This window comes from Gavialis gangeticus, unplaced genomic scaffold (assembly GCF_001723915.1).
Source record: "Gavialis gangeticus isolate Ggan-Ray unplaced genomic scaffold, GavGan_comp1, whole genome shotgun sequence".
In the NCBI taxonomy this organism is placed as follows: domain Eukaryota; kingdom Metazoa; phylum Chordata; order Crocodylia; family Gavialidae; genus Gavialis; species Gavialis gangeticus.
Window position 1 is genome coordinate 20,374,913 of NW_017728997.1, and position 27,230 is coordinate 20,402,142.

General features: G+C 42.3%; 1 protein-coding gene across 2 annotated transcripts in view; it reads right to left on the reverse strand.

Annotated features, from left to right (window-relative positions):
• The window catches only part of SLC6A6 (solute carrier family 6 member 6), a 73,807-nt gene extending 49,127 nt beyond the window's left edge, over positions 1 to 24,680 (reverse strand). Inside the window, exons 1-4 of one of the 2 annotated variants that reach the window (XM_019504908.1) lie at positions 24,639 to 24,680; positions 21,916 to 21,981; positions 1,280 to 1,519; positions 429 to 563 (exon numbers count right to left, since the gene is read on the reverse strand). In XM_019504908.1, the coding sequence (XP_019360453.1) occupies positions 429 to 563; positions 1,280 to 1,519; positions 21,916 to 21,970 (430 nt within the window). In that variant the 5' untranslated portion in view covers positions 21,971 to 21,981; positions 24,639 to 24,680. Of the gene's footprint in view, positions 1 to 428; positions 564 to 1,279; positions 1,520 to 21,915; positions 24,619 to 24,638 lie in introns of those variants that run through there. The other variant, XM_019504909.1, reaches the window with a different exon arrangement.
• Positions 24,681 to 27,230: the final 2,550 nt, after the last annotated feature.

Genomic DNA, 27,230 nt, shown 5'->3' on the forward strand with positions numbered 1-27,230 from the left:
ACTCTAATATCTGAGGATGTAAGTTGATATATATGCCTTGTGCTGGCCCTTTGCAAAGAGGTAACTTTCCTTGTTAAAGTATTAGGTCTTGATTCAGCAAAGTAGTTAAGAACATGCTTAACCTTAAGGGCATGTGTAATCCCAGCCTTATTCAGCAAAGCAGATGAATGCATGCCCTGCGTCACAATGCAGTTAATTTTAAGCCTATGTTTAAGTGCTTTGATGAAATGGGACCACAATGTTAAGCAACAAGAATGGAGAAAGACTTAGTATTTTGCAGGACTTGGCATGAAATCAGAATTTACTGATTAATTTCTAAGCAATTAATTTCCAAGCAATACATTTATCAAAGCAAATCACAAACTTTCCACCCCGCTCTAGCATGTGGTTACTGTGTCCATGTCATGACACAAGAGAAAGGTACTGACCAGTGAAAATAGGGCAGATCTTCTCCCAGCACGTAATTCCCCCTTCAGAGGTATACTGTCCTAGTGCCACTTCCAGGAAAAATACAGGAAGACCTCCCCCAAACAGGAAAATAAAATAAGGTATAAGAAATGCACCTATGGAGAAAACACAATGGTATATGATAAAGATTAAGAGAATGGTGATATTCAAATGGAAAAACACCACAACAGTAAATATACATAACAAGGAAACAAACTCAACACCTTTGCATCAGCATATAGTATTTCTACTTTTCTAGTATTATTGCTCACGATCAAAAATTGACTGGTTAGAAAGTGAAAGCAAAAGGATGCTTTCATGGCTTTTCTAAAGTGCAATGAGAATCATATGCACTTTTGTTTCATTTAACCCACGCTACTATTTTTATTTTAACACACACCAGAACTATTCAGCCAAAGTCTGTGTTTTAGCTGCACCAATATACATTGGTTGCTCTGCTAATCTGATTCATTCTGGATTTATACTGGCATGGCTCAGTGCACCAGTCTGTATCAGTGGTGTGATTTATGTATTTTCCAAGTTACAAATGAGGTCCAAGTGTAGTACCAGTAAAATAAGTTCAACATTCAATAGTTGTACAATTTAAGAGTGTTATTTTCTGCAACAAACCTTGAATATAAACTATAAACTAATCATAAGCAGCTTCTCCTACAGTTAGGGAAGTAGGAAGGAATTTTTTATGCTTATTTTATTTATTTATTTTTAACTACAGGGGAAGCACTTACATTTCACTGTGACATGGGGAATAGTGATAGATGGATTGACAGACAGACAGAGAGATAAAATCCGAAGGAGCTAGAGAGATACTTACCTCCGCCATTTTTATAGCAGAGATACGGAAACCGCCAGACGTTGCCTAAACCAATGAATCCCCCAGCCACAGAGAGCAGAAAGTCAATCTTACTCGCCCACTTCTCCCGCTGGGGCGGCTTTCCCTCTGCTTCATCCTCAGGACGTGTCCCTGGGCTCTTGCCAGGGGAAGGTTTGAGGATGTCCTTGTGGAAATCTTTCAAGCACTGAAGCTTCTCCTTTGTAGCCATACCTCTGATCTCTAAAAAGAGAAAAAAAATGCCAGGGGTTTAGAAAGCAGCTTTTACCAGTAACACTCTAGCAGTGCAAGACCTGCTTAACCATATTAGATTCCTTAGGTCACCTTTCATCAAGCTTCTTGGACTAGGAGAGATATGGATAGACCCAAATTCTTAACTGAGCTATATCCAAACTCTGGACAGTCCTGCACAGCTCCAACAGGGAACTAAAACATGTGAAAAAGCCTTTCCCTTTTTCTCTTGCACACGTATCTGTGCAAATCCAAATACAATGCTAACACTTTGCAGACCTGATCCAACACCCAGTGAAGTAAATGCAAAGATTCCCACTAATATCACTGAGCCCTGGGTTGGGCCCCTGAAAAATGAGGGACTGCATACGTGGGCATTTGCACCTCTCTGCTCCTGGTTGGTGTGTCTGGCCAAATTTAAGGGGTGTCAAAGGCTTGGTGTTCTTATTCACCTGCTAGCCTCAGGCTCTTACGTTTAGAGAATACATGTTGCATCAGCAAGTGATATCACTGAGCCTCAGTGCTCATTAAAGCAGGGGTGGGCAATTATTTTAGCTGCCAGGCCACTGAAGGAATTTTGGTGAGCTGTCAAGGGCTGCATACATAAAATCTTTCAGAAGATATCACTATAACAACTTATAGATAAAAAAAAATCATATACCAAAATTCAAACATCAATAATGTGTTTTAATTTTATTTCAAAAAATCGTTTTTGTCCTGATTTAAGTTTTTTTTTAGTAGTATACATAGAGGTGATTACATAATAGTGCAAAACAAAGTCTTACTCTTGTATATTGTGTGTGTGGGGAGGTAAGGGTGGGTGCACAGAGGGTGTGTATGGGGAGGTGAGATGTGTGTGGGGTGGGTGTTGCGGAGTGTGGTGTGCATGGGTGGGGGGGTGTAGGTTGGGGTGTTGCCCGCACGCTAGGTCCTGGGAGCTGGCCAGGAGTGGGAGGATGGAAGGGAATGGAGGGAGCGGGGCAGGAGGCACAAGCAGCACAGCTCACCCAGGCGGTATGGTTTAGGTGCAGGTGCCATCCACCCCCCACATCTGACCCGCGGCTGCCTCCTCGTTCTGCACGGGGCTGAGTCCTACCTGCTCCCACCCACACCCATCCTATGCCCAGTGATGGCACTGCCCCAGCCCTGGCCCCGGATAGCACACAGCATCCTGGCAGGGCTGCTCCAACCCAGGTATTGCTTGGCTCCTCCTGTCCTCCAGTGCCTCCTCCTCCTACTGTCCCTGCTGTGCTGCCCCAGGCAGCAGGTAGCGCAGGGAAGCAGTGGCGCCTGTGATGACACATGCCAGGCACCACGTGCCCAGCCAGGTGGGGGAAAAAGCTGCAGCCCCAGTGCACAGGGCTCCAGCTCCAGCTTGGCCGCCTGCAGGTAGCTGCTCACCACACCAGTTGGCCAAGTGGGTAGAAGTCAGCCAAGAGATGGATCTGGAGCCCTGCAAGCTGGCACAGGAACTGCCTGCCTGTAGCTTCCCCCCCAGCTGGCTGGGCAGGCATCCCCAAGGCAGCCGCCACCTCCCCATGCTACCTGCTGCCTGGAGCAGCACAGCAGGGGGAAGAGGAGGAGGAGCCACTGGAGGCAGGGGGAGCTGAGCAGTATCCAGATCGCTGCAGCAGCAGTGGGAACAGACCTGCCAGGAAGCTGCATGCTGGCTGGGACCGAGGCTGGGGCCACTGGTAGGTGTGGGACGGATGTGGGTGGGAGCGCGGCTCAGGCTGCCTTGGCTCGGAGCAGGCAGGACTTGGTCCCTCGCAGAGTACTGTGGGGGCAGCCATGGGGCAGATACAATCAAGTGGCAGGTTGTATCCGGTCCATGGACTGTATTTTGCCCAACCCTGTATTAAGGGATTATGCCTGCTACAATGGGCAGGGAGCCTCAGGTTGTTTCTGCTCACTCGGTGATACATCCATGTCCGATTCCCTTTCACGCTTTTCAAAGAGCAATTTCAACTTGGTCCAAAAGAATTATATATATAGGGCAATGATACCTTCTGCTGAGATGTCCAATAATCATTGAGGTAACTTCCAATTCTTTCTCTCCCAGTTCCCTAGTCTTTCCCACAGCTTACACTGTACAATACTGTGGCTGTAGTTAAAGTACTACACAGTATCTAGGAGACTAAGTGATTCAAAGAGGCATGAGCTTTCATAGGCGACAGCCTACTTCATCAGATGCATCTGATAGTCCCTAAGGTGCCAGCTACCCTGTCCTGCCTTCTGCCTGACTTCTCACTAACACAGCTAGGCACCTGTCTCTCTCCAGCTTCGAGAAACTAAGAACTCTACAGAAGCCAGACTAGGAAATCATTTTTCCAAATCAGACCATAGTATCTGAAGCAACTTTCTCAGTTTATTCTATTTTTGCTGTTAAACCACTTTTACTTGGAATCAAGAAAAGCAAATAAATAGACCTTCATATTTCCATTAACTTTTTATCCGATAGCATAATTCACCTGATGCAAAACCAAGAGTAAATTAAACCATAGTGGGCCAGTTCATTTTAATGCACAAGACATTAAACATAACAAGGCGTTACATTCTTTTACATACAGGAACCAGGAGTTCTTAATGCAACAATTTATGATATGTATTGTTATAGTAAACCCAGAGTCAGACATTGAGGCAAGTTCCTTCTCGATATAACTTAACTTACTTCAAATCAATCTGGACTGTCATTTGACAGAGTGGCATGATGCTGAAAGCATATAAATTTTTCATCAGACCCATGCAAACCAGCAAATTTATTCTTGGTCACAACCACTGCCTACTTGCACATTATGTGTGCACAGTCATAAAAGCTGTGCTTCAGATCATCCCAGCTGATAGCTGCAAGTCCAGTACTTGCTGCTTTCTGATCTGTAAACCGATTTAGCTTGTGGCAGTGATCTGAAACCTGGTTTGACATTTGTTCTGCAGGAAGTTTTAATCTGAGCAAGATTCTGAGGCAGATATGCATCAGGGTACTTGTACAGATAAAAACCTTTTCCCTATAACCACGTCTAAGCCAGACAAATCAGGGACAAACCATGACAGATGCGTTAGCCCCACTGGCTTAGACCCGTAAAAGGCAAATGTTCTTTCTTGTTAGACAGCCATCTACATCAACGACTTCTTACTAGTTTAGGATCAAAGAAAGAACATTCAACTTTCCGTTTGGCATTCAGCGTGACGCTCTCCCGCATTAGGGGAAAGGTAGGCATACAGCTCAGGCTGCTGAGAAAGCACTGAGATGAGTACCTGCAATTCACAAGAATGAACAGTAGAGGGAGTGCAGGGAAGGATAAAAAGACTAACAAGATGGTGGCTAGGGGTAGTCCATCATGAGTGTTTTCCTCCCATCCTTTGAAGCATGCCATGCTAGCCACTTTTAGAGACAGGCTACCAGACTCTCAGTCTTGGACTCAGATATCAAAACTGAAACTTAGGTGGGATTTAGGCACCTAAATCCCATTTAGTTCTAGCTATATGGTCCTATGCAAAGTTATCTTTTTTTTTAAACTAGCTTGAATAGCTAATCTAATCTCCAGGGCTTCTGATTTACATCAGTGAAAGCACAACTTAATCCCACTGAAACCGTGCAAGCCTCTTCAGTACACTGCTTGTTGTAAATGCTGCCTATCGGATAGGTGACCACCCAACGCTTAGAACAGATTGAATTTTATTAGATGTTTAGAATTATGAATCCAAAAAGATGACAAAGCCAGTAGGGAAATACAGATCGACAGCGTAAGTCCGAAATGCGGTCTTTTCCTATTCAAGTTTTGTAACTGAATGGGACTGCATTTTCTAACAGACACGAATTTGTCTTGAGATATCCATAACTAGTGGATATTTTTGAAAATTTTGGTCTTGAGCTTTAGGTCTTCAGCTTAGACCATGATGATGCATCTTAAGCTTTCGGCTCTCTAGGAGGGACAACTCTTTAGGCCAATGCTCAGTTTTTAGTCCACCACTGGGAGTTTTGCCGAAGAAAGACCTCAGGGTTTGGGTCATCAGGATTATCAGCATTTTGCCAGCTTCACAGTGTTGCGGTACAAAATGCTTGAGATTTGTACAGTGCGTAGTTCTAGATCTTCGATTATGTTCCTTATTTTAGTGCTTTGTGTTTACTCAGAATCTCTTATTTGGCATAGAGAAAGTCTTTATTATCCATGAAGGTTATGGCTAGAAGGAATATGCTATATGTCAGCGCCCCAGAAACCAACACTAAGCTCTTGCTTGGAACTGTCATCCTAGCCCATGTCACGCTGAAGGAATGTGGGACTTTATCCCCTAGCTACCAACAACCACTGTAGGCCAGTCATCCACTTCCAAGTACAGAAAAAGCATACAAAGGCTGTAAGGGTGGGTGTGGAAGCAATTCTTCTTGGAAGGAAAAAGCCAAGAGAACCAAGTTTGTTTAGTGAAAGGCATTGTCTTTATCATTAATAGGTCAAAGTTTCGTTTCCTTCAGTTATGTCCCACTGGGTGAGGTTAAAAGGACTCTGGAGGGATAACAATCTCATGGTCTGATGGAGACACTAAAACAATACTTTGTCGCCGCCCAGGTCAGAAAAAGAGAATAATAGGTTATTTTTATAGTATCACTTAGAGGGAGTCAGATCTCAGATACTGCCCCTGCTAATTCCCCCAAAGGGAAAAGCACTGTAAGAAAATACTCCTAAAATCATGGAGTCCAAAATGAGTGATCCAGTTCAGAGGCACACATCTGCCTCCTAGGAGACACAAATCTGCTTTCCAGGAGACACATGTCTGCCTTCAACAGCAGCCCCCCCCAGGAAGCCTGGGATAGTTCCAGGTAGCTCTGGCTTGCTCTGCTGAAATGAAGATGGATAAACAATGAGTAGTAGCCAAACCTTCTATTTTCAGACTGGGTGTTCACCACATACAGCAAAATCGCTAGAAACTTAGTTGGGGATGGGGGAGGCAGGAAAGAATCTCATTTTGGCTGGGTCAAATTCTGTTCTGGTACACATAGGGCATGTCTACATGTCGCCATATAGCAACACTGCTAGAGCACCGTGCTTTAGTACTTCTTCTTGGAAGTGCAGTACGGATGGTTAGTACTTCTTGGAAGTGCAGTACAGATAGTTAGTACTTCTTGGAAGTGCAGCACAGATGGTTACTATGCCGTGCACACAGTGCATAGTTAATTTTTGCCACTTCGCTGGAGTGCGCTGCTACAGCGATGTAGTTGGCAATCGTGTAGACACGTGATTGCTACATCATTGTAGCGTGCCACATGGTAACGTAGTGCATCACGACATTGCTGTAGACATGCCCATAGGTGTGAATCCAAATTAATTTAACTGAAGACTACATAATTAATCTGGATTAATGCTGGTGTGGTGTAGAAGTATATATTAAAGCAGCAATATGTGGCAATTTGCATTCTTCCCTCAGGCTCCGAGAATAATTGGTCTGTAATGCTCACAATGTGAGTGCTTCACCTCTGCAACACAGCTCTGGACTACAAGAAGAACCATGAACCGCCGCACTCCCAAATCCTCTCTCTCAATCAGGTGCACAAAATGGCAACCTCAGAATCTCTTGCTGTGCCATTAACTCAAACTCAGTTGCTGCTCTCCCACTGCTGGCTAGCTCTTTACACTCGGAGAATGCCAAAAACACTGGCCACTCACATAGCTAATGCCAGACAGTTTAAGGGTGTCCATACACATTGACAGTCACTTAATTTCTGCTCTTAATAAAAATAATGACCTGTTCCACAACTCTTGGTCTCCCAGACAAAGGAGACCAATACAATATCATTTTCAGTAAGCGCCATAAGGTCATATTTGTTCTTGGTCCAGTAACCTTTAAGAGCCAAATCTTCAAAACCAGTGTGTGCAAATAGCCTGATGCATATATGCCAGTCAAGTTTTGTTGTCCTAATAGGCTACTGTGTACATACCATAGTACGTACATACATGTACAGTACATACTAAAGTCCACACTTAATTATGTGTGCCTTTAAAGACTAAAAAGTTCAATCAGAACTTGATCTCCTGAATGTTAAGTCCCTCTCTCAGATATCCCTTTAAAAAGTTAGGAACTGATCTTTAAAAAGACTAAAAGATACTCTAAAAACCAATAGTAAGCAAAACCTCTCTTTATAATATGTAGGATATTATATCTGCAGAAATGTAAGTGGTGGCTAGATTATGGCTATTTTGAAACGATGGTACCTTGCAATTGGCATACTGGCTAATTCTTCCCTTCCCAGAGCAGAAACCTTGTTCTAAAGCAAGGGCGGGCAATTATTTTGGATGGAGGTCCACTTACTGGGTTTTGGCAAGCCATCGAGGGCCACACAACAGGCAGCCAGGGGCAGATAAATATTAAGTTTCTTAATTTTTAGGGGCCCCGTGGGCTGCATTTTGCCCACCCCTGTTCTAAAGGTATGTGCACTAAGTCAGCTTATGTTATATCCATTATAGGACTGGATACAAACTGAATAGAGACTAGCTTTGGACCCTGAGAGCTTCATGTTTGGACACTGACCCTGAAATTGCCTCAGCTGCTTGACACTCTCCTATTCTTCTGTTAAGTCCAAAAAAAAGGTTGAATTACCCAAGACTCAAGATTCTCACGGATTTCCATGGGAATTTTGCCTGAAGAAAGACCAGTCTGCACCACTCATTTTCCTGCCGGCTGGACTTGTCTCTGCAGGTCACATTCTGTGGTTAATTTTATTCTACAGGTTCTTCTCCTATGAACTTCCCTGCATTTATGGCCTCCGGGTATCTCAGTGCTCCTCTTTGTCACAGTCTGTTACCTTTTGAAAGCCTTCTGTTTATTCCATTATAATTCGTTTTATACTCCTATGTAGACATGGTGCCCTGGCCAAGTGTAACATTTGCCATTCCTTGTCTTTGTCTGCTGTTTGTTCTCTATTCATCTTAGAAACCAACAGAATTTCCAGTGAAATTTCGTATTCTCTCAAAACTGTCCTTTCCTAGAGAGCAGCTGTCCCTGTGCCTCTTTCCCCCTCATGTCTTTCTAATCAAAATGGACAGTATTGTGATGCCTCTCCAAGAGCCAGTTCTTGCTCTGATTTAGGGCAACGGAAAAGCATCTATTGATTTTAACAGCAGCAGGGTCAGATAAAACCTGATTACATTTGGTTCATTTCCCAGAATCACTCCAAACTAAAACTTTTAACTCTTAGTCTTGACAGATTTCCTCCCTGCATGGAGCAGAGTTGTTGGCCTAGTCACTACAGCAGTAAAACATTTAATGCATTGATAAAAGTTCTGTCTTCCTTACAGATCTTTCCAATCTGTGGGGAAAAAATAATCCTGATCCATTTCTTTCTCTGAGTTAAAGGCGCGTGCAAACGTCTACTGTATACCTGACTTCATGTCCTTAACTTATATCTGATGTCTTTCCAAAGTAATAACCTTTTCATTAACTTACAGTCTCTCTTGATATTATTAAAACTTATTATTAAGCACTCATTCATCTCTTCTTCCTTACTTTCCTTTTTAATGTTTTATAGATTCTTTTGATCTTTCCCCCTTCATTTCCTTTCTTTCTGAATAAATATCCATCTATTATCGAGCAATCAATTATTCTCTTAATTCTTCTTCTTTGAATCCCCCCCCACCTTTTCTGTTTTTCTATGAACCCTCCTTTCACAACTTTTGTACCATTTTCAGTATTACATGCTGTCTTTTTCTTTTCCTTCTATGGAAAAGACACCTTGAAGGATTGCTACAGAAAGCATTGGAAGCAACGGATATCCCTTTATTTAACTGAGATGTACTACAAAAGAGAAGCCCAAGGCTTGATGTTATTTCTCTTCAATCAATTGTGTACTGGAGAAAAAACATCTATTTTTCCAGATGCCCTTCTTATGTATGTTCATATTCTTCAAAGGCTGTAAATAGGTACTGTGTCTCAGCGCAGAGCTGTTGAGGAACACAGCAATCACGTAACGTTCTTGTTTTATTGTGCCTATTATTTGAAAGAATAAAGCAGTCACAACTAAAACCCCTATGATTAGCTGAATAGGAGAAAATTTAAAAAAAAAACCCTTTGCACATGGGAAATGTTTGGTTTTTATAATGGGAGGATAAGGGTGTGGAAAGAAACTTGAAGTCTCTCCATACTGCAAAAGAGAATAAAATGGATTGTATTTTAATGCAGCATTGTTATTAAACAGAAAGCCTAAAAAGCCGAATGCTTTGCAGTCAAAGGTTATCTTTTGATAAAGACTTGAGGAAAGGAAGGGAGGTGTCTTGATATACCACCAAAGGGATATACCACCAAAGCTCAGTAAGGATTCCCATGTGGGGAGACCTATTTAAGTCCCATTGAAATCACCACCAAAATATGTTCATTTTAATGGGAGCAGCATCAGAGTCCAAGTCCTGGGACTAAAGCAAAAGGTCATGCTTTCTGTGAAAACTATTGTCCAGGAAGGAGGAGGGAGTGTGCAGCCGAAGAGGCCTGTTTAGCTGCACTGTAGCCATTCGTGCAAGCCTTGGGGAAGGGTAACGGATGTCTCCTGCCTGGAGTATTGTCCCAGCACACCAGTCACTGCTTAGCCCACCTCACTCTCCGGCCCCAGCCAAGAGCCAGGAAAATCCTCCCACTGGCACACACACATGCAGGGCACATTTCCCTGCCTGGTGGGGGATGACCGCTGTTCCTTTGCCTTACAAAGCCACAGTTGTGGAAAGCCAGAGCCTCCAACCTTGGAAATTTTCAAGACCAAGTTAGATAGACACTTGACTGGGATGGCTTAGTCAGGGAGGATGACCCTGCCTTGAGCAGGAGGATGGCCTAGATGACTTCAGGAGGTGCCTTCCAGGCCTAATTTGCTATGCTCCTATACCTAAATCTCAGCCATTGTCTTCTCCTGCTGCTGGGCTTGTTCCACCACCATCCTTGCCGATTCCCTGAGCTGCTTCCACACAAGGCTCCAGGTGAAGGAAGGCAGCAAAGCAAGGGTGGTACGTGTTTGTGGAAGAACAGAGGTAAGAAGAACCCTAACGTGCTAGTGGTAAATGTGGAAGGGAACATCCAGCTGAAAGGTTGCTTTTGTTCATATCAAGCCAACTGCTCAGCTAATTTGATGCCCCCCAAGTGTGCTAGCTAAAACCTAAAGATTATCAAAAGCTCAAGGGGAACAGCAGCCTCCTCCTGCTTTCCCTGCTACTCTCCTGCAGCTGTACTGGATCACCCATTGTGATGCAAGGCATTAATCCGCAATGCAGCATAACTCTGTAGGTACTGATCTTTTTGAGAAAGGGTCCTTGCCTGGGTCCATGAGCTGTATGGGGGGGATGTCATTTGTATAGCAAAATGGTGAGATTCCCAAATGATGTGGGTTTCAGTAAAGAGGGCTCTTTGAACCTTGTGTCTTAAAATTATTTCTTTTCCTCCTCTGACTCATTTGTTTGCATGCTGTAATTACCCAGCTTCCTACTAAACCCAGCAAATTCTTTGTGCTCTTTTTTTCACTTCCAAGGGTTTATTGTACAATTAAATTATAGTCCATTAGTGAGCAGTAGCTGTGTCTACAACCTCTGATAAACCACCAGCAATGTTTTTTTCCATAGATGAAGTAGAAAAGTTAATTGACCCTGCACCCATATAACCTCTTAAAACAGGAAGGGGTTCTGAACCTAAGTATTCACCGTGTTTTAGGCTGTGACTATTTAATTTTTTGTACAGGATTAAGAATCTATGTACTGCATCCACATAGCTTATAGAATATGTGCTACCATTAAATGCCAAAATTTACTGCAGGGCCAGAATTACAAACTGTGTGGTGCTTCAGAGTACAGAATTAAACAACCAACTAAGCATTTAGCAAAGCAGATGTACAACGAGTGGCACAAATTCATTATTTTTAAAGCTGATTTTATTTTTCTTGGGAATAAATCATTCTGCCCATCAATACTTTTGCAGTACATCTTAAATTTAGTTCTACATTTATGCATGTTCTTTATTCATAGCTTAGTCAAAAAGGTTTCTTATAGTATCTTCTAAACAAGCAAATGAAAGAAATGCATCAGAATAAATGGTTTGGGGGAAAATACACATTCAGTCACTAAACTCTATTCATATCTTTTGGCTGCTCTTGCTGCACATCAATGACATTTGATGCTAGTGGCCATATGCAAGATGAAAAAGGAAAGATCAGGAGCATTCAGCTGTCCTTATAAATACACATTTTAATAAGCAGAAGAGCAGCTATTGAGATGCTTCAGCATCACATACACAAAATCATTGGATCTATCTACACTGCAAATTTGCCTAGCTTTTTAACCAGAGGGATGTCACGCGGACTTTGTATCTTCAAACAAGGTTAGGATACCTTAGGGTAGTCAGATGTCACCAGGTTTCTATGCTATCTATCCATCCCCTTTCAGTGTTATACAGAGGACATAATTTAAGTGTTGTGTACTGCAACATAAACATCAGACTGTAACCAGTTTCTAACATGGAGCCTCGGATATGGAAGCTGGTCCCTTTAATTCTGTCTGTGTACCTGGCTAAGCTAGTTCTCTTGAAGGTCTTGCCTCTGTGGCAAATCTAGAAAGTGCAAATCTGCCCTGCCTTCTGCTTGACCTCAGACTAACAGGGCTAACTATGAACCTCTCTGTGAAGGAAGACATCCCGAAGTCCAGGTTAAAAAATCATGCTCCAGCACAATCAGCTGATAGGCCGTCCTTCTTTGACCCTGGTGGGGAATCCCGCCAACACAGCATCTGCACACCCAGACTTTCCCAGATTGCACTGATAAAGGCATTGCTGACATACAGTCGGGAAAGTGCTGCTGTAGGAATGCCCCAAGCTGTGTTAGCGGTGGGACGTGCTGGAGCCCTGTGGCACTGAAAACACAGCACTGCAGGTGGAGTCCATGGTCCTTTAACCTAATGACCAAGAGCAATGTTGATATTAAATGTGGATTTCTCTTTTTTGTCAGCCATGCTTGTTCAGGAAACTGTGAGCCAGAAAAGTATGAGGGCGAGGAATTGGTCATAGACTTCTAAAATGACACATGCCCGCGGTGCTGGTGCGATAAGAATAGATTCTTGTCTCTGATGTTTCCAGGCTGCTTTATATAAGAAAAGTTCTGGTCACAAGTCTTGAACAAAAAAGGATTTTCTACGTGTTTTAGATTTGGGATTTTTGTTAATGTTTGTTCATGTTTTATTTGCTTCAAGAAAAAAAAATGAACAGAAACTGGACACATTTCTCAAGTTTCACACAGGAAATGAATTCTCACAGTCGTTCTGACATGCAAAGTAAAATAGAGACCAGGGAGTTTCTACAGAGGATATGCCAAAAAGAGAAGTGATAAATTAGCTAAATAAGCCAGCAGAGATGGTGACACTCTGTGTAATTTGCTCAGCTTTTAACAAAGCCGTGAGATAATATCATGTTCTCTCTCTCTTGCTGTTTGCATGCAGCTGGTGAAAGGTGCTGGCTTGACAGCCTGGTTCCTGAAATCCTTTGTTTAAGCACTGAATGGGTAAAGAATAGCCTTGTTCAGCATCAGCTTCCCCTGCATTTCTCTGCCGCCATCACTGTGCATCCACCATAACACAGAAGAGATTGCTTCCAGTAGGACAAGCATGCTTCAGTCTTCCTGGCCCAACGCTCCTTGCATTTTTCTGCCGAGTCTCCCTTCAAGAAGGTCAGCTTTAAGGGGACATCATTAACACATTTCATGCTAGCTGCTGAGCAGCTATCTACCAGATGTTACTTTTGATCAAAACTGACCTGATTTAAACCCAAATTGGAGGTGAAAGTCTCCGTATCTCATTACTAATCCCAGGAGCCATCCAGGTCTCTTAAATATCACATGATTTCAGTTAATTTTTAAACCATAAGTATATCTTCAGTTCTGCTTAGCCACATAAGCTTTCCCATCAGCTCTCAAAAGTTGAACTGTTGTTTTTTGTGTGGAGAGATATGAAAATGAAATAGTGCACAAAACAAATATGTCACTTCTCGAGGGACCCTGAATAGATAAACCACTTCAGCATGCCACATCGTGAAGTGGAACGCATGCCGCATGTGCAAACAAAGAGCCTGATCCTATGCTTTGTACTCAGACAAAGGCCCCGCTGAAGTTCACCTTGGCTTCAGTGACTTTGGAGGGAGCCTGCAACAGTGAGGAGGACAGAAATGGCTGAGATGCGGAGAACAGCAGTGGTCTGTTAACACTGGTGCTACTCAGCTATTGCACATGTTGGTTGTTCTTCTGTTGGTTTTTGTAGGTGAATGTATGTCCAGGTACAACTAGACAAAACATGAGCAACACAAGCATTTTCCCTCATTTTTTATCTTTTCAATAATTTCTGACAGACATCAGCTGATAGTTTTAGTGGTTATACTGCTTTTATAGTCCTAACCCAGCTCTCTAAATTTCACCTGTCCCCATCAACCACTATTTCCAGTTTACCAAGATACAGTTCATAAAACAGAACAGCTGGGACCAGATTCAGTCCTAGTGCAATCTTACCTAAATTGGGGTGGGGGGTTACACTAAGTCTGAATTTAACACCCAAATACTGTTTTCATCCTGGGCTTCTTTTGTTGTTTTACTGACTTGGGGTAAAGGGATGCACAGGTGGGAAATACTTGCAGTCCCATAATATAAAATGTGTATGTGAAATTGAGCTGAGATTGTCATAGAAATATGGTACATGTAAAGCAAATGGTAGCATGCAAGATAATTTCTAACAGGCTAAATGTAAAAATTATAGTTTAAAAAAATGGTGGTATATGTACAAGGTCTAGGTGATCTTCTGATGGCCTGATGCAGACAGAACATTAGAAGTGGTTCAAATTCAGCTACAATTCTTTCTATTCCTCCTTTGCATGTGTCTGTTCCATGTATTTAGCTCCATTTATAATTTGTAGTTGAGGTAGCCAATGCTCCCTTCACCATGCACTGTAGTGAGTGGCAAAGTGGGAATAAATGGGGCAGAAGAGACCCTGAACTTCAGGGAAACAGGAGAGCAACAGGCTTTTCCACATTCACCTTGCACATCTTCCTATGAGAGAGAGGGAGGCATCACCTCTGTATGACAGGGAAGGGAGATGCTATCACTGAGGGGAAAGTAGTGATTGCATAGAAACCGTACAAGCTCCATGGCCAAAAGGCCATCCCGCTGACCCTAGTTTTAGGGACCTTCCTTCAAACACAAAGGACAAGTTCTTTAAAATCTGGGGAAGACTATTCTGGCAGCCCTATCTGAAAGCTTTGCTTCTGACAAGGCATGATGGGAAATAAAGAGCATATATAAACCATACCCTTCTTACAGATAAAGGAGAGACCTGGAAGGAATCAAATTTTCTGGGTAGGCTTGGCTGGGAAGAGCAAGCAACTTCTTCCTGTTTTGTTTGTAATTGAAGTTTTTTTTTTACAGGTTACTTTGGGGTGAAACTATCTTTGAACGCCTTTGAAACTATCTGAAATAACATGGAAAACAGTTTTCATCCCTTTTGGGATAGGTTAAAATAAAGCCACTCTAATGAAGACAGTTGTCTGTTAGGGTGCAACTTAGCTGGCCTGTGACATGCTGCATCTTGAAGCTTAAAGATTTTCTGCATAGCCAAGGTTGTCTAGCGTAGGACTGCTAAACTGGAGACGAGCTGAGAAGCAGTTGTTCTGTGCAGTATTAACTACCTCTGGTGGCCCCTACGCCCCCGGAAAGCACTGCATAGCTGCAAAGACCGAGGAAGTCAGTGTGTAAGTAAAGGTCAAGTGTCCTGTGACTCTCTTAAAAACTATTCAAGTATTGACTAATATGAAATGGGGATTTAGAATCAACGGGGAGGGAAGTGTTTCTGTTTGAAATGGCTCAAGTATTAACAACTTGTGTGCTGTTTCACATGGCATTTCACTGAGATTTAGGGAAACCTGAATGGAAATTCTGGCATTGGTGGCCTCAGTAGCCAAAACTCCTGATTTCATTGGGTCCAAAATTTCATCTGAGGGGTCTTCCCCAAGGAGCTGACAAGTTAGATCATGAACAGGAAGTATCTTACATTAGTATAACAGCTGCCCTCAGAGATATTACCACTGAGCGGTAAATGAGATGGGGATCTCACTGGAGTAAATATGTATTGGTAGAAAACTGGATGGAGAATCAGTTCTTAAAACATCAGAGGAATGGTGTTGAGGAAAGGAGGGATGAAGGTTAAAACCAAGAGGAATTAAAACTATAAGAAAAACTAATCTTGATGATCAGAAGTTCCATACATTTAAAACAAAGAATTGGAAAGCAAAATTTATAGAGGGAGTTAAACTGGTATGTAGCAAATGACTGGGCTCTGAGATTAATAAGCAACTGCCATCGGTGGTGCCGTATCAGATTATATTCACTTAACTGTCAAAACAAAGGAACATGTTCCTTTAAAAAAAACCCAAAACTACTGAACATAACAAAGCATGCTACATGATCATTACTGCTAATTGTAACGTGCCCTATGACTCCCTTGCCACAGTAACCTGACATACATTGCTAGTTCAGGTATATAACTCACGATGCAATTTTGGATAGTTTTAAAGAACCATTTTGGATGGTTCCATTATTTGGAGATTTTTTTTTTAAGTTTTCAATTCATTTCCCAGATAGATAATCAGAAAATAATCATGTGTATGAAGATCTGTTTCTAGTGGCAGAGAAACATCGTAAATGCCCAGGACATATTGCATTGTGTGGAAATCTATCAAGGCAACTTCTGGGTTGCCAAAACACATAACTAACTTGTAAGTGGTGCCTGCAGGCCTACCAAGCCCAATCTTGCCTGGTGCCAAGAGTATTTTCTTTAGAGGGCACAAGGGCACGGTACAAAAGGTAGGGGTGCACTGATAAATATTTTCTTGGCTGATACCGATAGCCAATTATTAACCAACCATATCAGCTGATGCCAATCAGATAACTGATTTAACTAACATAAATAAACCTTTTTTTTGGCGCACTCCAGCAGTTACATGCATCAGTCCTAGCAGCAGGGGTGCTTGAACTAAAGTTCATCAAATAAGCTTTAGTACAAGTGCTGCTTCCACCATTTTAAAATGCAGGGGTGCTTTAAGCAGAGAAGAGCTGAGTGGGGAGAGGGTGGATGCGGGCTGCCCGCTACGGGCTTGGGGCTCTCCACTCTACTGTCTTTGCCCCAGGAGCCCCACACCAGTCAAATGCCCCCTGCCCGCCTGGCAGCAGGGGGCACAACTGGCCGTCCCCACTGCTGCCGGGTGGGTGGGCGGCTGGTGCAGGGCTCCCAAGGGAAAGGCACTAGAGCAGAGAGCCCCAAAACTCAGAAAGCAGACTACATCTGCCCCATGCACAAATCTATGGGGCACATGCCCCTCCTATGCCTCCCCGGGGGATTGCACTGTGGCTGGGAGCTGCCCCACCACGCCCTCTGGATGAGCCGCCTCTGGCTCTGTCCCACACCCTGCACTGGCCCCAGGTCCCATGAATTGTCCTGGGTGGGCAGCACCCCCAGCCCCTACCCCACTCCCTCCCTCACTATGGGGGCCTCAATCTGCACCCCCCATGCCCCTTCTCCTCCACAGACTTACCTGCAAGGAGCTGCTCTCCATGCTGCCTGGCTGTGCTCCTGGCCATGTGCATGCGTGCAGCTGTGCACATGCACATGGTACCCCCCAAGTCTCACTCCAGGCAGCCCCAAGCAGGACCCCTTGCAGGCTAGAATGCTGCTCACTGTTTCCCAAGGGAACCCAGGCATCTGGGGGGCTGCGGTCCTGCAGGGGACAGGGAACCCAGATGTCCAGTGCCTTGGCCAGAAGGCATAATTATCGATAAATATTGTCAGCTTCAACAGCCGAAAATAGCTAGTAGCCAATAATGTCATTTCCCCTTTTATTGGTGCCTATCTGATAGGCAGCCGATATAATCAGTGCACCTCTAGCAAAAGGCTTTTACTACATGGCAAGATCAAGCCCTCAATGTGCCAGCATTACCATGAAGGAGCTAATCCTTCAGAACATGTGACACAAGTTGTGCTCTTACCTTCAGAAACCAAACAACCTGGCGTAGAAATACAGGGCATAGACTTAGGAGGGAAGATGATGTATCTCTACACCCGCTCTGCCTGATAAGCACTGGTAGACAGCTCTGGGACAAACGTAATGCTAACAAGAGCCTAGAGATGCCTGTCGGCATAGTCAGACAGAACAGGTACAAATGTATGTGTTTAGGGCAAAATTCTGCTTTAAAATCTTGTGTACGCAACTGAAGTGTGTTACTTTGTGTCTAGGCAGAAGCTTCTATCGTTTTTAGGTAAGTAAACAGAAAAAAACCTAAAAAAGTATTTCTATCCCGTGTAAGAAGGGCCTAAATGACAGAAGTTAATATTTGGAATGAGTCCACTAAAAACAGCAGTAACGTCAGCTCTATAATTGTGCCACTGAAATCTGAATGTGGACCAATGGGAGAAGTAATCCATAAGTCTGGGTTATAAGATGGGCCCTGTGTTTATAATGGAAACCGAGGACCTGACTCATCTCCCTCACACAAAGGTAAAACGATAGCAGTGCCACCGAAATCAAGATTCACAGGTGAACATGAACAGGGAGCTGCGTGCTCAATTTGAGTTTCTCTGGAAGGGAATTCTGACAACTTCTAGAGCATTAACATCATAAATGTAGTGTGGAAATATAACTAAACACCTTCTCCTACAGCCCTATGGCTCTTCAAGTGCATGGGAGAGTGATGGCCCCAGTGGTGTTCCCCAGCCCTGCACAGCTCCAATAACCTTACTGCAATCATGACAATTAATTATTGCAATCTCTCTTCAGGAGACTGTGCCATCTTCTGTGGCTGTTATTTGCTTGTCTAGGATAACAGACCCCCAAATGCAGACTCAGGCATTTGGGCATGGCCTTATTATAAATAAGAACAAATAACAATCAATTCTGTTTTGTTTTACCCTGAGCTTACTAAACTGATTGTGTGGCAAGAACAGAAGTCAGCTGGTGTGTATGCTTGAACAAAGGCTGCCAGGATGTGCTCCTTTTACCATTAGTCTTTACTTTCTGTTGTACTGCTATGTAAAACCACCTCCCTTTGATGTTTCTTAGTTACTACTTTTCCATCTAGTGCCTTTATTTAACATGATTGTCCACACTTAGCTCAGCTGCCTTTCCCTTGAATGTATTAAAAAAAAAGAGTTCAAAAGCTTATCAAGAAAGAGTAGAACCAGACATTTTCTTGATCAAAAGTTTTTAATTCAGCTATGCAAAAATGCCAACATCTCTCATCAAGATGAAAACACTCTGTATTAATAACCTCCCTTTCCTCAACTCAGAGGCCCTATATAGCATGCCACTGAGGACACAGAGTTTGGTCCTGATAATGTGTTATTACTGCTGAAGTGGCCATGGCATGTATGCCACCGTGAGGGATGGGTAGCCTTTGTGTGTGGAATACAGTAGATGAGGAAGGGGACAGGAAGAAGAGTGGCAGAGAAGGCAAAGAGCAGAAAGCAGAGCAGCAGATTGGGCAGGGAGCACAGGGTTGGAAGCATGAAGCACAGCGGAAAAATCAGACAGGGAGCACAGGTTAGGGTGCAGAAAACAGAGCAACAGATCAGGCAGTGAGAGGGGATCTGACTGGCACTCCAGAAAGGTGCAGGGCTAATTTCTGGCATGCCTACCAAAGAGGTTGGCTCCCACTGTATTTCTGTATCATTATGCTGCATTATTTGTAATTGTTGTAGATTTATGTTCCTTTTTATTGACTTTAAATAACCAGTTTGTTAAATTTTGCTTCTGAAAAAAGGAACCAACTGATTACTTTTGCATTTCCTTTGCATCAAATTATGTGACTTGCAAAGTGACTTGGTATCATCACTCAGGTTTGGGACACATTAAACAGTGTAATTTTAAAGTGTAATTTAAATAAGATTCCAGACTAGCAAATAACATTATTCTCAAAATGACTTTAAAAATAACTGGATACTCCAATCGATTGTTTTAACAACCACATGACTACAGTGTATATATATGTGCATATATACATGTGTATATGATCAATTACTAAGTTATTTTTCTCACATGCGAGCCTCAATCTGAATCACTCCAGCACCTTTGAAAGGAGGGTGGGATTAGTATCTGGACCCAGATGTAGGTATAACACCACAGCACAATAAGTTATGAGTCAAAAACCCCAGATCCAATTCTTTGGGTATTCAAATATCCAATTTTACAACTCTTCAGATATCACTGATGTTTGTCGTCCCACCCCCCCATCCTCCTCCCACTCCCGCTGTTTCCTCCTTACTACAGGCTGTTATGTTGACAATACAGACAAATATTAAAATGTTTTATGATCACCTCTGTTCTGGCACGATCCAGGTCCAGGTCCAGATCCAGCAGAAAGTTTCATAGCTACTACTGCAACTCAGTGCACCATCGAGGAAATGCACTGCATGACAGCACTGAGCAAACATCATATGAAAATCTTTCACTCACAGTTTTTTTTTTGTTTGGCTGGTTTGTGTCATGCATCAAACTTTTTAAATTTCAGTCTTGGCTCAGATGCCACCATCCCAGCAGTCCATACTTCCTCAGGGCAACGGAAGAGATGTGATGAAAACACCAAATATATATGAAATGCTCAGATTAAATGGCTCTATCAGAGTGGGCTGTCATCATTCAGTTGTTCCACTGAGTAGACCCTCAATAGAATTGAGGAATGATTATCTCTGCCATATGAAGAGTTACCACTTACCATGTGTGTAAGGCGTATAGCAACAATATGGTAATTATACAGGAAAAAAATACAACATGAAGAAAAGAAGAATGCTAAACATACCAGTTTGTATATTTTTAACTAACAAAGCAAAGTAAGGGTAGGTATGTAGACAAGAACGACGGGGCCAGGAATAGGGTTTGAAATAAGAGGCAGAGGAAATGCATTGTAGGTATATCTAAATATGAAATGTTAAGTATCTCAATCCTTTGAACTATGGATAGTAAACCAGTAATGACTGCATTATGAAAGATAGGATAAATCTGAGTGCATTAAAATTAAGCGCAAAGACAGGCTATCTTAAATCAAGCCCTAGTGAAATGGGAAGGCTGCATGCAACAAGATGAGGTTTGCTACCAATAAGCGCAAAGTCCTACTTCTAGGGAGAGGAAATAAATAGCATAGACAAACGGGGCGGCACCTAGCTGCAAAGCAGTGAATCTGAGAAAGACCTAAGCGTGTTTGCAGGCATGAAATACAGATTCTCAGTGTGATGATGCTGAAAGAAATGGGAGTGGGGGAACAAAAGCCAGTATTGTTTTTGGATGTGTGTATAAGGGGCTCATAGAAATCTAAAGTGCAATGCCATGCTAGGCCAACTGTAGTGAGAATCATGTGCTGTTCTGGTCTCCATGAATTACAATGAATATAGAAAAATTACAGGAAATACAAGTAAGAGAAGTAAAAATGATCCAAGGAGTGTTGAAGGGAACTAAAATTAATGTCATCTGGAAATGAGAAGACTCTATAGGCCATGATCCAACTATAAATACCTTGAAGTTAATACATGTGAAGCAAAATTATTATTCCACCTCAAAGATGGCAGGAGAGGGGGCAACCGGCTTGAAATTAAGGATGGAAAAATTGAGATTGGAGAATAAGAAAAGGTTTTTAAAAGCACTGCATGTAGACAATGCCATACTCCTAAAGGAGGTGGCCAAGGCACAGCGGCCAAAGACATTGAAAAATAGGTTAAATAAGAGGCTAGGGGAAGGGATGTTAACATAGCCCTCTAAAACCCACAGAGGTCTTTTCATGTCCTTTCTTTAGTCATCCCAAAAACATCCATAACATGGTAGCTCATGGGTTTGGGATATAGAGCATTTGGCCTCAAATGAAATCCGACTGAGGATAATAACGACAAAGTTGTGACACTGCTGACTGCTCAGCGACTAATGCAAAATGAGTTTGTTGGGTTCCTGATGGGGCAGTGTCTACATTGCAGAAAATGGCAGTTCCAGTTGGCACAGTTCTGGGAAGCTCAGTACTGAGGCCAAACGCTGAAAGGGCATAGAGTTTAACTACCCTTATTTTTAACACTTATTGGTGGCTGTTCCAAGTCTGTGTTAAGAGATACTACTTGGACAATGTATGATGGAAGCTTACTAAACCACTGTGCCTGCAGTATCTTCTCTGTGGATCAGTCAAGAACCAATACTGGCCATGTAACATAAACACTAGAATACACTAGATTTTTATTATTATTATTTTTAAAAAAGCATTGGTAATACTTCCTAGAATATTCAGTGACAAATGGGTACACACAAAAGTGAGTCATATACATCCATATACCATCATAACCCCCCCCTTACATATACCCGTCCCAACTGCACTCACCAATCGGGACTTCTGTCCCCTCCTCAATGTGGATAGGCAGTGGTGATTCCTCCATAGGATGATGCACTGATGGAAAGTAATGAATCGTGGTAGTATTTGTCGCAAAGTGACAAGAATAAGATGGTCCCTTTCTTATCATTATAATACAAATGCCTGGTTATTGTCACAAAGAGTCCTTTTGCAAAATGGCCACTTCCTGCCACGTGACCCTTCATATATTTCCTGTGTCTGGAGACCCATTCCTGACGAAGGAACTTCTGAGAATGTACTTATATTTGAGGGATGAACCACTTGAGGTTCAAAATCCCTGAGCTTTTTATATCCTTTGGAAAGTTCACATTCTGAGGGGGGGGTCTTAAGTTCTGAAAGTTTAACTTTACCGAAGAGTCTCATTTTGATCATTCACAATCCACAGGGATTAATCCCGATCTGAGAATTCATATCCATGGGAATTTACACCATTCTGAAAGTTCACAATGCCTGGGAGAGGTTTCTATCCGCAAGTCTCACCATCCCGGCACTTGACAATAGTCTTTCTATTCACATCCCTGGAGTTTCTCTCTCTTTTGGAAATTCATACTGTTGAAGAAGCCAAAGGGAGCCAATGCACCGAGGCACACATATAGCAATTACAGACAGGCAGAGATGTAGACGTCAAATCTGAGAGAGAATACTTCACACACAGAACCAGGAAAGAGGCTCTGTTGCTTAAAGCTTGCCTTTGGCAGCTTGCCTACGGCAGGTGGTGGAAGGCTGTAATGTATATATGGCCCACCGGCCATAAATTTATATTCCTGATCCATTTTAAAGTAAACATTGCAGTTATGGAGCTTTCAATTATCCATTTATGGTGTCAAAATTAAGAGAGAGAGCTTTAAATCTGCATTCCAATGGGCTCCAGATTCTAGGCTGCAACTCAAGGTCATCACACCATCATGTATTTTTTCCTCCTCCTCTCTTTGAATCCTCTTTATTTAAAGATATTTTTTCTTACCACGGTGCTTCCTCTTTAAAAATCTGGGGAGATGCGTGTTCTTTGTCCTCTTTTCAAGAGGTCTGAATTTGTACAGTAGGGAGGCCTGTGATGATGAGAAATGGGCTAACAAGATGACACCTTCAATTTTTCTGTCGCTGTTGTCTTTTAAAAGTGGCAATGTACCACCTGAAAGGTACAAGCTCTACTCTAGTCTAAGTTTTTAGCGTATCTGTATGGGGAGGGGCAACTCTTTTTAATTGCTGTAAGTAAGTTTTATATATCATCTTTTCCATTGGAAAAAACAACAACTCATCACTAACTGGTAGCCCTACTGATTTCCGTAACACCAACCAATAATGAATTCAAAGACACAAAATAAAATTATTATGACATTTCTGACAGAAAAACAACTGGAATAAAATAAAATCTATGGATTTTGGATTAACAACAGAGATAATCTAAACCCATGCAGTTATATTCTGCTGGGTTCAAAGAGGCCCTCATCGCTGAATATACCTGAACCCACCTCTAATTTAAAATGGAAAATGAAGGGTAGCATAGGAAAGATGAACAGCAGAACACAGTTGTCTACACAACTACTGTACTAGCCATAGAAATGATGATCTACAAGGGCTCAGTGCGCAAGCTGCTCTTTATCTAAAAGCTGAACTAACATTTCAGCCCAACAATAGCAAAAACCATTTGTTACCACACAGCATTTTGCTGTATATTAACCAGCAGTTGCTAGCAAGAATAATGTAACGTTGTAATTCAGAGATATGTTGTTATTTTCTGAAAAATGTTGATGCATGAGTAACTGGCTTGATGTCAATGCTCGTGGGTTTGCCATGCGGCTTGACAACAGTGCATGCTTCCAAGTTAGGCAAAGCGGGCCTTGCATTGTGAACAATGCAGTCATTTTCCTAGTTAAGGCAGTAATATTTTTAATCGAGGCATTTACTTCCGGGGAAGAGATACTGAGCAGAGCTTACTTTATTACCAAGAGTTTTAAAATCAAAGATCTGCAAGCAAAACAAGTCACTAGGCGATGTGCAGAACTGCAGAACTCCATGACATGCAGCTTTACTTGGTCTATGCAGAGTACTACATAAGGCTCATTGGCCTCTCTGAGACTGAGCATTTAGTCTGGAGGCAAATGTCTTCACAAAACATTTGCAACAATATTCACCAATGGTTGGTGGGATTTACTCTTAGGTATTTTAGTAGGTACCATCATAGGTAGAAAAGGCCTGAAATATCTCTTTGCTATTTGAGGCCACACACACACAAACATACACAAACAACTTTACAGACAGACCTTGGATTCTGTAGAAGAATCCAAGAAAGAGAAGCTTATTCTTAGCATTGGACTGGAAACTAGGGAGCCTGAGTTTTAGAGTGTGCTTTGACACTGACTCATCTTTGGCCTGGGGCAAATCACTTAATTACTATGCTTCCCCTCATCTCTTAAGTGAAATGATAATACATACCTGCTTCACAGGCATGTTGTGCAAATGAACCCCTCAATGTCTGCAAAGTACTTTGTAATGGATACTGCATTGATGTGCACAACAGAACTGCTTAGATAGATGTAAATAACAGTAGAGCATTATTGTGCAATCACAGTTGTTTTTTATATGCTCTTTACTTGGTTTCTATGAACAGATGGTAAGTGTTTAGTATTTGAACATCCTAATAATTTTTTAATCCTTCTGTAACTTTGTAAATCAGCATAAATAACACTTACATGAAGAAGAGTTTGTCCTGAATGGATTTTCTCTTCCTGTTTTGGAAAAAAAAGAGAAAGCAAAAAAAAATAATAATAAATATATAAAATAAAAGCGAGGGAAAAATGAATCCATCAGCATAATGAGATACTTTTGACTCAAGACACCATCATGCAGATGAAATCCAATAATAAATGCGTGAACTAATTTTTTTTGTGGTACATCAGGATACTGAATATAATAACAAATGCAAAAATAGGCCATTATTTCTCATCTGTCAGCCCACTACAATTTTTCAAATGTAAATTATCTCAGAAATTCTACCTGCGTCTCAAGAGAAAGTAAATTACACCAGACATCAGTGAAAATAAAACTCCAAGGCCCTATAATCTAGAGTAAGGTAGGATATTTTTTTTAACCACTTCCTAGTATCTTCGTTAATGGCTGCCTGTATCTATCTACGGGATCTCTGTTGCTCCCCTTCTGAGTACTAGTATGCAAACCTCAACACTCAACAGCAGGACCCAATAAGTCATGCATTGTCTTCCATCTGAGCTGTACGGTCAATCAGTAACTTTCGCCCAACGCTCAAGCCACAGATGTACTGAAGCATAAGCCTTGCAGACAAAGAAGGTTACTGAATTCCTCCAAGGCTGTGATCGTTATGGGAGGAACCCATAACAAGAACTATAATGCACCTGTTAGTCTTCATACCAATGAATGACCTTACATAACCACCACGCAGCCTGCTACCTCGTGACATCCCCCTCTTTCATGTCTGGCCAAAGCTTCTGTACTAGATGCCAGCAGCTGCGAGTGAATGAAAAACTACATGCTCTCTTTCTGCTTGTTTGCCGATATCTATCTTGCATGTTCATTGGAGCAGGCTCATTAAGGTACGTTCTCATCTCTGTTTTGCAGGCATATGCCTACTTACTCAGAAAAAATTGGCAATATATACAAAACATGCAGAAAAAATTATTAATACAAAGGTAGGCATTAGGAAACTTTCCTGGTCTTTAGTATCTCAGATCCTGTTGCATGGCAACCCCAGCAAACGTTGTTTCTCCACTGGCAAGGCAACCACTGGAGGTAAGGTTAAAAAATCTGTCAATGGACAATGTTAATCCATCTCTACGTCCAAACTTCTACTGGAGCATCCTATACCAACATCAGCCACAGCTAGGCCGAGCAATACACAGAATGCTAGCCTGCTTATATATAACTGCACACATACTTGCACTTTGGAGTGGTAAATTTGAGATCTTCAGCTGGGATAAATTAATTATATCAGCAGAAGTACATCATCTGAGGACATAGCTCTTGATGAATGCCTGCCATCCTAGCTTACATGGGGAATTCAACAACTATAACAGGGTGGGCAATTGCTATAATGGGGCATTCCCTGGCACAGGTGCCAGAGCGTGGCACACAAAGGCATTTTGCCTGGCAAGGGCAGATGGTGGGGAAAGGGCCAGGGCTGCACTACCACAACTATTATCAGGCCCCTCAAGACTCCCCCATCGTCTACCCCGGCATAATTTGAGTTTGCAGGTGTTTTTGGCACTGCCCAAAAACATTGCCCATCGCTGTACTATAACATAATTTTCAGACTTTCCTTCCCAATCACCAGGGACCCATTCCTGGAAGTGGACTGAACAAAGAAGATCCACTGGAGCTAAAAGAAGATCTCAAGATTGGGCCCCGGGAATTACTTTTAAAAAGCAGAACCTCGATCCATCGTTACGGTGTAAGTGCAGTCAGTGAAGAAAAGAGGACAAATGCACTAATCTTACTTAGTAATCTATTAAAAGCTGTGCTCTTTAAAGCATTTACAGTTTATAAGAGTGATGAATCAGATAAGATCTGGCTCATAAAAAGTTTTAACTCCCCCAACTTTCGCATTCGTCATTACTCGTCATTACTCGTGATAATAGGCTATCGCTTCAATTTAAAAGAAAACAGGAGGTAGCTCTTAAGGAAGTGAAAACAGCTTCGTCTTTATGGAGTCACTTGTTAACAACCAAAAATGCAAGAGAGAGCAGGGACCAACTGTAAAAAGCTTCTCTCTGAGATTGGTGGGGATGTTTCGTGTCACTGAGGTACACCCAGGGACCAGGGAATGGGAAGAAAAAAGAGAAGCGTGGGATAAAGGGGTGCAGCAGGTGATAACTGAGGAGCACTGGCAGATCAGTGTGGCAATAAGCTTGCGCTTGACAAGATGCAATCATTGGATCTATTTTGTGCTCCCATTCCCTCCTCTCACCCAGTCAGCAGAAATAAACAAAGCAAGTTCTGTTTTCCTAGAAATGGTCAGAAGGTGAGGACCTTTCTAACTAACCAATGGTACTTGCCCAGTTAAAGGCTGCAAGACTCTTTGAAAATGCCTCTCAACTGGAAAAGAGGCATTAGGGGCAAACCTCTAAGATGCACCTCGGTTTTGGCTATTCAGACTGTTTGAGGAAGCCATCCTTGGACTTCTCCCTAAATTTCAGGTAATAAAACAAGTCACTTTGTAGAACCTTAGTAAAACAATCATATTCTGACACACTAGACTCCCTGAAGCGCCAGCAGAATATCCTAAGGGTGCTTGAACTGTTCCAAGAATGTCA